This window comes from Natrix helvetica (genome assembly GCF_964273705.1).
Source record: "Natrix helvetica genome assembly, chromosome: 1".
NCBI lineage: Eukaryota > Metazoa > Chordata > Lepidosauria > Squamata > Natricidae > Natrix > Natrix helvetica.
The window spans coordinates 134,422,725-134,435,671 of record NC_138548.1 but is presented as its reverse complement, the minus strand read 5'-3'; the positions used below and the strand labels follow the sequence as shown (position 1 = coordinate 134,435,671).

The following is a 12,947-nucleotide window of genomic DNA, read 5'->3' as shown; positions in this document are numbered from 1 at the left end:
TGTGTGTATGTGTGTGTGTGTGTGTGTGTGTGTGTGTGTATGTATGTATGTATGTATGTATGTATGTATGTTTGGATCAACAGAAGCCAATATAAAATAGTTTCATCCGTTTTAGAAGATTCATCTAGTCAGTTATGAAGGCTAAATGGGGTAAATTATGAGGTGGCTTCCTAAATCCTGCCCCATATTTCAATCTTTGACATGATCTTTAAAGAATCTGTGTGATTCCCACCGACAGCCAAGTTCTAATAGGATTCTTTCTGCATCACTCTTGCACCTGCAGATGATAATTTGAGTCTGTGGGTTTATAATTGCTTTCTCAAAGTGACAGGAGAGCAATTTGAAAGATGTCTTTGTGAGCCTCTGAGTGTGTGTGTGTGTGTGTGTGTGTGTGTGTGTGTGTGTGAGAGAGAGAGAGAGAGAGAGAGTAAATTAGCCTTGGATAGCTACCTGTCTGACTCCAAAAAGAGTATTGAGGAAAACCGCAGGCCCCCAAAAGCAGCAGCAAGAGATATAGACAGCTACCAGCAGAGTGGCCTCATTTTCACACATGCAGAACTCTTCTTTTTCCATTTGTGGAGCACAAATGTAAAATGTAGATCAAAAGCTGTCATCGAGTATGGAGAAGTGATTTGATAGGGCATTAAAGGGGACTGTAATCTCCATCTTATTCATGCTGAGATTACATTCACAGCTTGGAGGTGACTTTTTCACCTCAAGGGAAAAAAAACAAATCACACCCACCCTCTGAATAAACATGGAAAAGCTGTGGGCAGATTTTATATGGTGTAACAACTTACTTCTCCAGTGAGAAAGCATGAGAAGAGATACGAGTTTGAGCAACCATTTTATGGCGGATTGTGGGAGCGGAATTCAAGGCTTGAAGGGACTTGAACTTGGTTGACTTAAACAGTTTTTGTTATGTGCAGTTGCGTAATTGTCAATTCAGTGGCTCTACCATTTATTCAACAATTATATTGGCTTATTTAAGCTTCGGGGGTACATTGTAATATCCAATACACTATTGTGTTTTCTTTTTTCCTATTTTCTACTGTTACAGGTTTGACCACAATAGCCAGACTAAGAGAAGCTTATTTAGGTGGTAATATCATAATCCTAAAAGGAGCCTTGACTATCTTTGAAGTCATGCACACATGCACGCATATACCTGAACTCTTCTCTCATGGCAAATCATAGATCTATATATCATAAATAAATACATGGAGGAGAGAAAGAATAAAAAGGCCTACTTACGTAAGACAGAAGGCCAATTAGGGACATGTGGGTATGCAGACTTTTCTAAACTGGAGCATGGTTGGTTGAATCTGACTTACTGTGTTACTTGAACCAAAGCTTTGTGGTTTGTACACCTTGGTTTATGGCTTGGTGTATTGTGTGAATCCAGTCAACTGTGGATTGGATCCTTATTTCCTCCAGAAACACTGGGAATCTAGAGGGGGTTCTTCTTAGTCACAATTCCCTTGCTCCATGGCAACTTCCCAATCCCCAGATTAGGATGGCTTCCTTCTTTCTAACTCTGTTTTTCTCTTTCTTTTACCTGCCCAATTCCAATGGGTAATTTAACAAAGCCAAGGCTTTCTTTTCTGTAGTTTTTGAAGCAGAAAGTTCAACTTAATTGAGAATTACTATCTTGTAGCATCTGTTTTTTTAAAAAAATATGATTAGTTTGACTTTTTAAGTCTTATTTTAGATATTATTTTAAACACATTTATTGTTTTACTAATTATATTTCTGTGAGACACCTGGAATTATAGATGAAGTGGCATTGGAATGCGCATAATCAATCTTTTAAGTATGTCTTGCTTAATAACAGAAGCTTAGTGTGATCTGTGAGAAAGGCCAGTTTGTCCCTTCATATGCCACTTTCCGGGAAAGATAAACAGGCAAGAGATCTATTTTCATTCCTAGCTTATGACCATAATGTGAAACAGGATGGCAGAATAGACTATTGTTCTGATATAGCGTGACTCTTCTGATATTTTGAACTGATCTAATCTGTGCTCCCCAGACTAAGAGTATAGATTGGAATTTGGCAGGCCCAAGTGGACTCTGTGTTTCTGCTGAGGTTTCAGTCCACTTCTTATCTAAATATCTAAATGAATCAAAATACATTTAGGTGCCCTGGTGATTATTAGCTACCAAATTTGCATTCCGTTCCTCCAACAATGTTCTCTATGTTACCTTGGGTGACTTTGTATTCTTTCCCAATGTAAGTTCTGATATTATACTTCTATGTACATTTTATGGTATCTTAGCTTTTAATTTATGATACTCCACTTGCTTTCACAATTCTTAAACAGCTCAGCATGAAACTGTATAAAGGTAGTCCTTGACTTAAGAGCCATCATTTAACCAAAGTTATGACAAACTCCCAAAAAAGCTACTTACAACCCATCCTTGAATTTACAACTGCCATGCCCCCTGGTCACATGATCACATTTTAAGCGTTTGGCAACCAGCTCACACTTATGACTGGCTGCAGTGTCCCATAGTCACATGATTATAATTTGCTAAATTTTTGACAGTTTCTGGCAAAAGGCACCCATTTGGAAAATGGATTTGTGATTCACTTAACAACCATGTGATTTGCTTAATCAGTGGAAATTCACTTTACAATTGTCATAAAAATGGTCATAAAGTCAAATCCAGTCATTTGGTGCCTCAACTTTTGACTGCAATGACTTAACAACTGAAATTCTAGGTTCCACTGTGGTCATAAATCAAGGACTAACTGTAGGGACATCTGTTGCTTGGCCTTTTGCTGGATTCAAAAACATTAGTTTTACTATTTATTGACTTTTGCAAACTATAATAAGTTCTGGCTCGGCCAGTCATCCAGCTGATTAGCAGATGTTTTTGGAAGATATACAGTATATCTCATTTGATTGTTTCCCAAAGTTTGCAGTGAACAAACTACTTATGTTATGAAATAAGAAGTTAGAAGATTGAATTGGAATTAGTAGTTGACTTCCTGAGCAATTATACCCTAGTCTGCAGCATTTTGTTGAAGTTCCCAGATGTTTTTTTCTAATGTTTCTCCTACTGTTTTAAAACAAATTATTTACAGGAATGCTTTTTGCTTGTCTTGGAAGAGGAACATCTGTTTCTAAATAATTTATGGCCTCCTTATCATAAATTAACAGTATATTTATGTCACTCTCATGTGACCACCCTGTACATTATGGGTGATAAGTGGGTAAATGAATATTTAGACAGGATTCATGATAAAATATAGGATAATTGCATTGAAAGGGACTCTAGATAAATAAGCTTTCCCCCATGTGATACCCTCTTTTCATAGTGGAATAGTGCATGAAATCATATGCCAGATTTCTAAGTAAATATATATTTCAATAGTTACATTGGCTGGATGTGGCAGAAGCTGGCATATCATTGATGACATTTTCTGCAAAAATCTTTGTGGATTTTCATGTCTAACTATTCGGGTGAATGTCTAAATGTCTTGTATGTGTCTTCTACAGAAGTATTTGTAGAGGAGAACATGTAGTGTTGGGATCCATGCACTCTTTGCAGCTTGAAGTGACAGCTACATTAGAAAAACTCTTGAAAGATTATTTGACTAAATTTTGTCTCTACCTTTCGAAATCCAATGAATTTAAAAGAAAATTCTAACTCCTGTTTTTGGCTGGAGATTGGGCGATTATAAAAATAGCAAGAACAAGTGAAAAACTGAGACCTTGCAACACCTTTCTTTGCCTGATACCAGTGGAGGGATTCAGCCAGTTCACACCACTTCGGGAGAACTGCTTGTTAACTTTCTGAGCTCTTTGGTCAACTGGTTGTTGGAAAAAATCATTAGGGCAGAGAACTGGTTGTTAAATTATTTGAATCCCACCACTGCCTGATAACTATTCAGCACTAGAGCTGCTGATAAGAGTGCTTTTGGCTTCAATTTCAAAAACTGCCAAATTCAGAATTACCAAGTTGCTTCCAGCCTGAAGTTCCACAAGTCTGAACACTCTTTGCCAGAAGAAAAGAATGGAAGAGGGTTTACCAACCTCATGCCTTGTTTACAGACTTCCCATTGGCGGCTAAATGGTCAGTGTAGAAGAAAAGTGTCCCTGCTTCCCATTGAAGACTGATATCAAATTTCTTATGCCCAATTTATGTGTTTAAATCTGTCTATTTTTTATGAAAACCTATGGCTTTTAACAATGGTCTTCTATTAAGCCAGCAACTATAAGCAGTCATCAAACATGTAAACATAATGGAGCCATTCTGACCAATTTTATTATTATTGTTTGTAGCATTTGTTGAATGAACATATTGGTTGTTAAGTGACCAATTGTTTGCTGTTGGTTTTGCCAAAAACTGGAAATGCCAGTTTTGGGCAAAATCAATGTAAAAGCCATGTGATTGTGGGATGCTGCAAATGGCATAAATGTGGCCACATTGTGAAGTACCCAAGGTTCGGTCAGATGAATATGGAGCAGCCCAACTGTTGCAACTTTGGATCTGGATCATAAATCCTCTTTTTCAGGTAGTCGTAACTTTGAATGGACTCTAAGCAACTGGTCGTAAATCAAAGACTACCTGTCATTTATAGTGATAGTCTCTGAACTCTCAGCTTATACTATCCAGTCCTATTGATTTGTTCATTTTAATTTGACAGATAGTTCTACAATTTCAATTCTTCAATTTGTATTTCACATAGTTCTTTGATTTCATGATTGCTGAGTAAACTCTGTGATTTTAATAGGGCATATTTTATTCTTTCACTTTTTATAAGGTACCAGATTATTCATTTGACTGGAAGAGTGGGTTGGAGGTACTGCAGAATATATTATCCATAAAAGTCATAATTCCTTGGATGTATCAAGTGCAAGGGGAGATCAATGATAAAAGTTTTATGCTAGTATTAAAAGTATTATATTCAAACCATTTCTGTTTACAGTGTAATGCTCTTGTGCAACATACATGTTTGTAAGAGAAGAATTTACAACGTTTAAATTCTCATTTCTTTCTGTTTCAGGTCTTGTTGGTTCCTAGACACTGGTGGCATTATGTTGAGTCCATTGACCCCATCACCGTTAGCATTAATTCTTGGATTGAACTGGTACATTTTTTCCCTCTCCGTTTCTTAAAATGATTTTAAGATTTGAATCATTTTAATGATTTGAATCATTTTATCTGTTAAAATTGTCAGCTGCAAACCATATGGAGTATCACAACCTGCATATTCACAAACTATCTACTGATAGCATACATTTTATTGGGTTAATTTGTAACAAAGATTGATAATAAAAAGGATGTTTTATTGGCAACTTTCCCACAATTTCATGCTAGAGTTTTTCTCCATAATGATTTTGGCAATTAAATGAGGAGCTCTTAGTATGGAAAGCATGTGTGCTACTATCAAGCTACACTCTCGGCCATGACATCTGTGTACCTTATTGTCAATTAGTATTATGCATATGTAGGTACAATAATTGCAGAGCAGTTACTAGAATAACTTTCTTCCATCCCCCTCCCATTCCTTTTGCTTTCCCTAGCATTGAATCATTGAGGCCCACAAGAGGCCCATCCGCTTATAATCTGTACCATACCACATACATAAATTATGCTACATAATTCAACATCTTGATTGCATAAATTTTAAATCAAAGTGATGTAGGTAGAAATGAGACCTGAAAGGATGATTTGTAGCAGACGTAGACACGGTCTCTTCATCCCTCTGAAATCAAATATGTGGAGAGGAGATTGGAAAGAGGTCTCATTGAAGCTTGATGGGATTAGAAATCCATCCCAGGCTCTGTTTTCTTGTGTAGTTAAAAATCTATACAAATGTATTTCAACAAGTTTGACAGATCTCAGAGCAGTTCTTTTTTTAGCACAGAGCCAATAAATCTACATCCTTTGATCAGGAGACAGATCATTTGCAGAGGATATGGAGGAGGAAATTTGAAACACTGTTATTAGATAAAGAGGGTACCTTTATATTTTGTTGAGAAAGTAGATTAGCATGATCTCCTAATTGTAGGTTGGGGCTGCGTTGATATGCTAAGAAATACTGGGTACAAAAGGGTGGGAAGCTGATGGTTCTATAGTGATGACTAATGATCTCCCTGCAGTTCCAGCCAGCCTGAGCAGTAGGGTGGGATGCTAGGAATTGTGGTACACCAATAACTGGGTGGCCAGAACTCCCCCCAACCCACCCGTGCAGGATGCCTTATGCATTATTTCCCCACACCTCTCAATATAGCCCATATATTTAAGAGCAAAGAAGTAAGCAGATCCAATACATTCCAATTTTGCTTGCCATAACTGCTCTTTCCAAATTAAAATCCTCACAAGCAATATAAGTTGAGCATGGAGATCGCTTAACTTGAGGAATGCTAGGAATACCCTTAATGGTGACAGCTGATTATATCCCATTATCCCCAGAGGTGATGGCAACATTCCTTTCTAAATGTAGGGTTATCCATCTTGGAAAAACAATGCATGACATAGATGTTAAAAAGTAATATCCAGAACATTTCCATTATTCACTCAAGCAGTACTCTGGCTTATGGCAATAAGCAGCTGCTATCATATTGATATGATAAGTGAGTGCCATGCCAATTTCAACCGCTCTACTGATACAATTAAGTATTCTACTCATGCTTTACAATATGAGGAGCAGGGTTTAGTTTGCTTCTGACACATTGAGACCACGCCAAAGTTTGCATTCTAAGATAAGTGATTAATATTATTCATGGGCTTCATCAGGCAGAATGAACTTTTCAGAGTTGCAGTACCCTGAAAGCCTGACAATTTTCATATGGCTAAGATAAGCTGTTCTAAATATGCATCATTTCAGATGCTAAAAGGTGAGGTTAAATGTTTCAGAATTAGAAAGCTGTGTTGTGATAAAGAGTCTGTGGGAAACTATATTAAAAGCCTGCAAGAGAAAGTTATCCCTGAATGGCACCAATTTTTGTGGAATGTCCATTTACTCTGAAGTTACAGCTCTGTAACAGTTATATATGTTCCTGACTATATGACTTACCTTGTGGCCATGAGAAAAATGAGCAGTAAGAAAAGCTTCCTCAAGTATTTATTCAGCAGCAATAACATTTGAAATAAAATTGTTAAGACATAATGCAATTCTAAATTCTGCAAGGGTTTCTTCTGATTCTCCAGAGCTAGGATTATCCAATTTATTAATGAAAAGACTTAAAAGAAAAGCATTGCATCCTATCTCTAATATTGCACTATAGTTCACTTTTTGTGTGCTTATGAGTCAGTGTTGACTCGTATTGACTGGCTGGTCAAATGCTTATAGTTTTCTTGACAAGATTTCAAAAGAAATTTGGAGAGAGAGGGGGAGAGAGAAAGGAAAGAAGGACAGAGGGGGAGGGGGAGAGAGAGAAAGGAAAGAAAGAAAGAAAAAGAAAGAAACTCGGTCTCCTAGTTTTTAGCCTGTTGCCTTAACCACTACAACAAACTGCTCTTGGTGCATTATAGTGCATTAATACTTAGTGCATTATATTGCACTAATATAAGGGAGGTTTGTACTGCTTTAACTGGAGCTACTATCCAGGGGTGAAAGAGATTGATATATGATCTGCATAGACTACATTGCCCATACAGATCATTTCTGTGTTTACAGTGTATTTGTAGTGGGAAACAAGGTACAAGTGCTTCTCTTGAATATTTTCAAGCTATCCCATCCCATGATATAAAGCATAACCTCGGATGTAGGATGCTCAAGTCTGGTTGGAACTTAGCCAGAATTTGGCTCACCAGAAAGCTCTGTTAATTTGTAAATTATAACTTTACATTCTTTCAGGCAGATATGAGTTATTTGATATAAATGTGACATGGCATCATCAGAAACGCAAATGGCCTATTACGTCTGCACAATGATGGCAATAAATGATAGGAGGAAAGGCAGAGAAAATAGGAAGAGAGAAAGGAGGATTTTTTTGGGGGGGGGAGAGTTTCTGTGGGAAAGTTGCAAGCTACTTATCAAGAGCAAAGGTTGCATCTTGCTATCTCTTTGCTACATCCCCATTTTCATATGTAAATTCAAGCAAACAAGCCCCACTTCTTCATTCTGCCTCTAGGATTGTGGCCACCAGTACCATCATGCAATGAATTTGTTCCTTGTTGCCGCGGGAATTGTCCCTTGCTCCAAGCAATTCAGCTAAACATGAAGGCTTTGCTTTCCAAGGAAGCTCATCTTGATGAAATCCTAAATTAGTCTTTGTATTTCACTGCCTAAAGGCACCCAAGAAAGACATGACACCTTGTATCATGTAAGAATCAATTACGGAATTCTTGTTTCATCTTTAAAACACTGCGTGCTGGTATCCTTCATTAAGGCCAATGCTGTCTTTTTCACTCTTCTGTTGCCCTGTAAGACTGCAATAATATATTAGTGGGCTAGTGATACTGGCAGATGACAGCAGGCTCTCTGGAATTTAGAATAATTTAGTAATAGCTTGCAAGACATTTGTGTCCTCCTAGTAATTTGTGTGTGAAGGGGAGAGTATGTATGTGTTTAAGAGCTTAAATTCTTGAGAGATAGAGTTTGGGACATGCCTTTTTGATCTTCCTAAATTAAGATTCTATATATTAGATGATATCCCTCTGGTATAAATTAAGGTTCATAAGTCTCAATTTAACAAGACACTAACTGCCAATTAGGAAAAATTATATAATTGTTTGATCAGGCGGCTTTTATGGGCATTTTATGAAATTATGAAATCCCAGATAAAATAACAAGGGATGTTAATTGCCCTGTCAGCCTATTTGGGAAATCACAGATCCTTTTAACATGAGCGCTGTGATTTGTGTAATATATTCCAGAGCTTCTAGAACAGCTAGATCAATTTTCATTCTTCAGAATATTAGAGATCCTTCATAATATGATTATAAAATGAAGCATATCTCCTCTCCACCTCCATACCCTACCATTTAAGACCAGTGTTTCTCAACCTTGGCCCTATTTAGATGTGTGGACTTCAGCTCCCAGAATTCTTCAACCAACAAGACTGGCTGGGGAATTTGGGGTGTTGAAGTCTACACATCTTAAAGAGGCCAAGGTTGAAAAACACTGGTTTAGGCCAATGTCAAAATAGTCACAGTTTCAAAATACATTGGACTCAGCATATCCAAATGTTTCTTTTCCTGCTAATCAAAGTCCTTTCCATATATTCAAAATATTCCATGTTTTCCTTTCTTTTTTTCATAGGATGCAGATCATGAAGCCCGCATAGAAGAGGCAATAACCCGAACAATGATATGTGCAATCAAGGCTGCAGAAAATCCCAAGGACACAGATGCTTGGCTCAACCCCACAGAGGTTTTTCTCTTCATTTTATCCTCTAAACTTTTTGTGCATTTTTGCCTGAATGATATCATTGTATCATTGTAAGGTTGGCAATCCCTGCCTCAGTTGCATACAGCAATAATTAGCATTTCCAGAGTGACTAAGCATGAATATCTATGGCTATTCCGTTTGATCTTAGATTTGGTACCAAGCCAGAAATGTGATATTGGTGCAGACTGAGTACCATGTCTTTCTCTGAGATATGGATTTTGCTATTATCACTTTTTGTACACTATACACAATTGGTGGATATAGCAGTCTGAAAGAGTAAATGTTTTGGAGTTATTAGATTTTTGGGAGTAATGTAATAAATATTGATACATTGCATTATTTTAGTTCAGCAAGGTTTGTATAATCCGATTTAAAAGTTATGAAAATTATGCTATTTAGAAAGCTTAAAATGTTGAAAATAAAAGAATAGTAAACATTTCATCAATATTAATCAGCACTTAGGATGTCAGAGTTACAAACATAACTCTGTTATGTTTAACTTTTAAACTGTTATGATTTAACTTTTCATCCAAAATTATATAGAAGAATCACTGCGATTCACATCAAAATATTAGTTATTTGATAATAAGATTCAACCACCAGCTCCTCCTCCAATGGGATATGTAGTTTGTATGTTTGGGTATGCACTTTAATAAGTTCATATATTATTATGATGGTGCAGGGTTTTGTGGGAAAGGAGCACTTGGCCAAGGAGAACTTTGACCCACACTTTCTGATGGGCAACCCCATGCAAAATCAAACATGAACATGGAGTTGGTGTTGGTTAGCTATCTCCCAATTTTCCTTCATTGGTGTAGTTTGCTGTAGGTATGTATTTCCTTGGGTGCTGCTGTCATCCCATCTCAGTCAATGGGAATGGAAATACTTTTGGGAAGTGCCCAACATGTTCTTTAGTGCTCCCCCAGCTGCCTGTAACAGTTGAGTAAAAGGATTTATGCCTCAACCATAACATGGAGAAATCACTTTTAGGGGGAAGAATAATGTATAACACCTCACTTACTCTTCCTGAGTTTTAAATGGGAAAAAGGGGCTCCAGAGTTACATAGTGCCTTCAGGTTTCTGCCTAAAGCACAGGGATTTTTGAAAGTCTTTGACTACTACATTTCAGTTGGTTCCAAGTGCTTTTGCATGCTGGTTCTTACGTTTTGATACCTTTTATTTTCTATGTTGTTTAATTTGAAGGTCTATGAAGATTATTTTTTAAAACTGCTTTATTTTCTGAACCACTTTGAATTCATAATTTTAAAAAAGTAGAGGTATAAGTGTTATGTAAGATATAATTCCCCGTGTGTCCAATCACACTTGGCCAATAAAGAATTCTATTCTACTCTACTCTACTCTACTCTACTCTACTCCATTCTTCAAAATAAAAGTGTGTGTTCAGCTGAATTCAGATGGCAGATTGGATTCTCCTCTCTCATGACCTCAGATGTGCTTGATTGGATGGGAAGAAGTGAACCTCATGACATGGGATGTAGCACAAAATATTTTAAATGAAAGTAAACTGTGGATCTAAATATAGTCCTTCTTGTAGGGCAAGAGGCAGATTTAGAGAGCATCCAGTCATATATTTTCAGAAATAGAGGTCACCCATTTTTTCTTGTTCCAATGTTTTTGAGTCTAGCACTGAGAATTTTTTTCAGGCTGCTTGAGACTTGCTCTAGAAGGTAACTTTAAAATTTTAATGAAAAAAAAAGTATTTTTTAAGACCTTATGGTCTTAACATCTAGCCCAGGGGTGTCAAACTGGTGGCCCGCAGGCCACATGCACCATGTGCAGGCCACGCCCATCCAGCTTCATGAATGGAGAAAATGTTGCAAAACATCATATGACGGAAATGTGACATGGCGAGTTTGACACGTGATTTTAACTAAAGATTTTTTTTCAAATCCCTCATTTTTTTTCTCCAGCCCAATTTGATGAAGTGTTTAGAGCAACTCAAAAGCTGATACAGTATTTTCTAATATTTTGATTTAACCCTATAGAAACACTGCTTAACTGTGAAGTTTACAAAAAAAAAAAAAACCAACACCAAGGATGTTTCCCCCCTAAAAAAAGAAATAAATAGAAAGGATGTTAAGCCACTACAGCTTTTCAAATTCAAGGATGGTGAGGTAAACGAGTTAAAGCTGAGAAAAGAGCAGAGATAAATAATATATATATATATGTATCCATGTCTATTTGTATGTCTATGTGCATATATTTAAATCCTCACAAGACAAAGAACAAAGCAAATAAAAATAATGAGACTAGCTTCTGATGGGGAACTGCTTCAAGAAATTCTTAACAGTCATGTAAGATATTAGCTTGAATTCTATTTTCTTAATTTTTTTCCCCAAATTGAGGTAACCTCAATTTTCTTTCTTTCTTTTTGCCAGGTTGAGATAACCTCCCATAATACCAACCTTGAGTATTTAAACAAAGCTGTGGCTTCCTATTTAGAACATCAGAAGACAAGTGAAATTAAGCACCAGTTCCCTCAAATGCACAGTACTGGTGGAATTCTTCAAGAGTCATACAAGAGGAGGAAAGTACAGATCAATACAGAATCTGAGTGCATAAAATCTAAACCCTGTGACTCTAGCAGAACAGTAATTGAAACAGAAAAGCTGACAGCAATTCCCTTTGGACAGAGCCTTTTTCAGGTTTTACCACAGTCCCAGGAAACTTATCCAACTGGAGTGGCTGAACGTGACAATAAAGATCTTGTCAATGAAAGTAAGAGGCATTTTGGAAAATTACATCCTGCTGGGAAGACCTCTGGGATGACAACTGATTCTGGAACCCCGATGGAGGATCTAGAATGCATGACACCCTTCCCACAAACACTCATTTCTACAAATGATTTGCTAGATTGTGCATTGAATCCACAAGTCGTGGGTTTAATAGCTCGTCTTTTATTGGAGAAAGTGAATGTTTTGAATCCATTGAAATAATAATAATAAAGCAATGACAAAATGTACTCTGGAAGGTCCTGAATTTTTGGAGAACTAGAAAATAAGCATTGAAAGGCATTTTAAAAAGTACAAATGTAGACTTCCAAATAGTATAATGGATAAACCTTGAAAGGTAACATGGAGCAGATAATACAGTATGAGCATAATGGTGCTATACACAGTAACAGTAATCATAATAAATATTTCACCTAAAGGTTTATAGGCTTTCATAATACTGCATCATCTTAGGAACTTTTGAATAGATCTGTCAGGTTAATGACATTATTGTTCCGACATTAGACATGGGCTCCTGAACTAGAGAGAGATTAGTTTATCTCCAAAGGTGATATTGAAAAAGTATTCCCAATCAGAAGCTCATGTTCTTACAGAATTAACTCAAAAGAAAGGGGGGGGGGGATTACATCTACTTTTCAAGGATTAAGTATTTTTGCTCCAGCCATCTAATTCCAACATGGCAAAGGGACTCTAGTCTTCCAAAATCTGTGCTATCATAAATGCATTTAAATTTGATTAAATTTCCTATATACAAAGCTGTCCTTTCTTAAAGATGGACACCCCAATCTTTTTCAATTCAGTGCCATCCAGATATGTTGTACTACAAAATCCAGCATCCTCTTTTG

At 36.8% G+C, this 12,947-nt stretch overlaps 1 protein-coding gene across 2 annotated transcripts in view; it reads left to right on the top strand.

Annotated features, from left to right (window-relative positions):
• HSPBAP1 (HSPB1 associated protein 1) overlaps positions 1-12,618 on the top strand; it is a 75,128-nt gene extending 62,510 nt beyond the window's left edge. Inside the window, exons 5-7 of one of the 2 annotated variants that reach the window (XM_081938795.1) lie at positions 5,015-5,098; positions 9,221-9,331; positions 11,749-12,618. In XM_081938795.1, coding sequence (XP_081794921.1) covers positions 5,015-5,098; positions 9,221-9,331; positions 11,749-12,306 — 753 coding nt within the window. In that variant the 3' untranslated portion in view covers positions 12,307-12,618. The remainder of the gene's footprint in view (positions 1-5,014; positions 5,099-9,220; positions 9,332-11,748) is intronic. The other variant, XM_081938794.1, reaches the window with a different exon arrangement.
• The last annotated feature ends 329 nt before the right edge of the window (positions 12,619-12,947 follow it).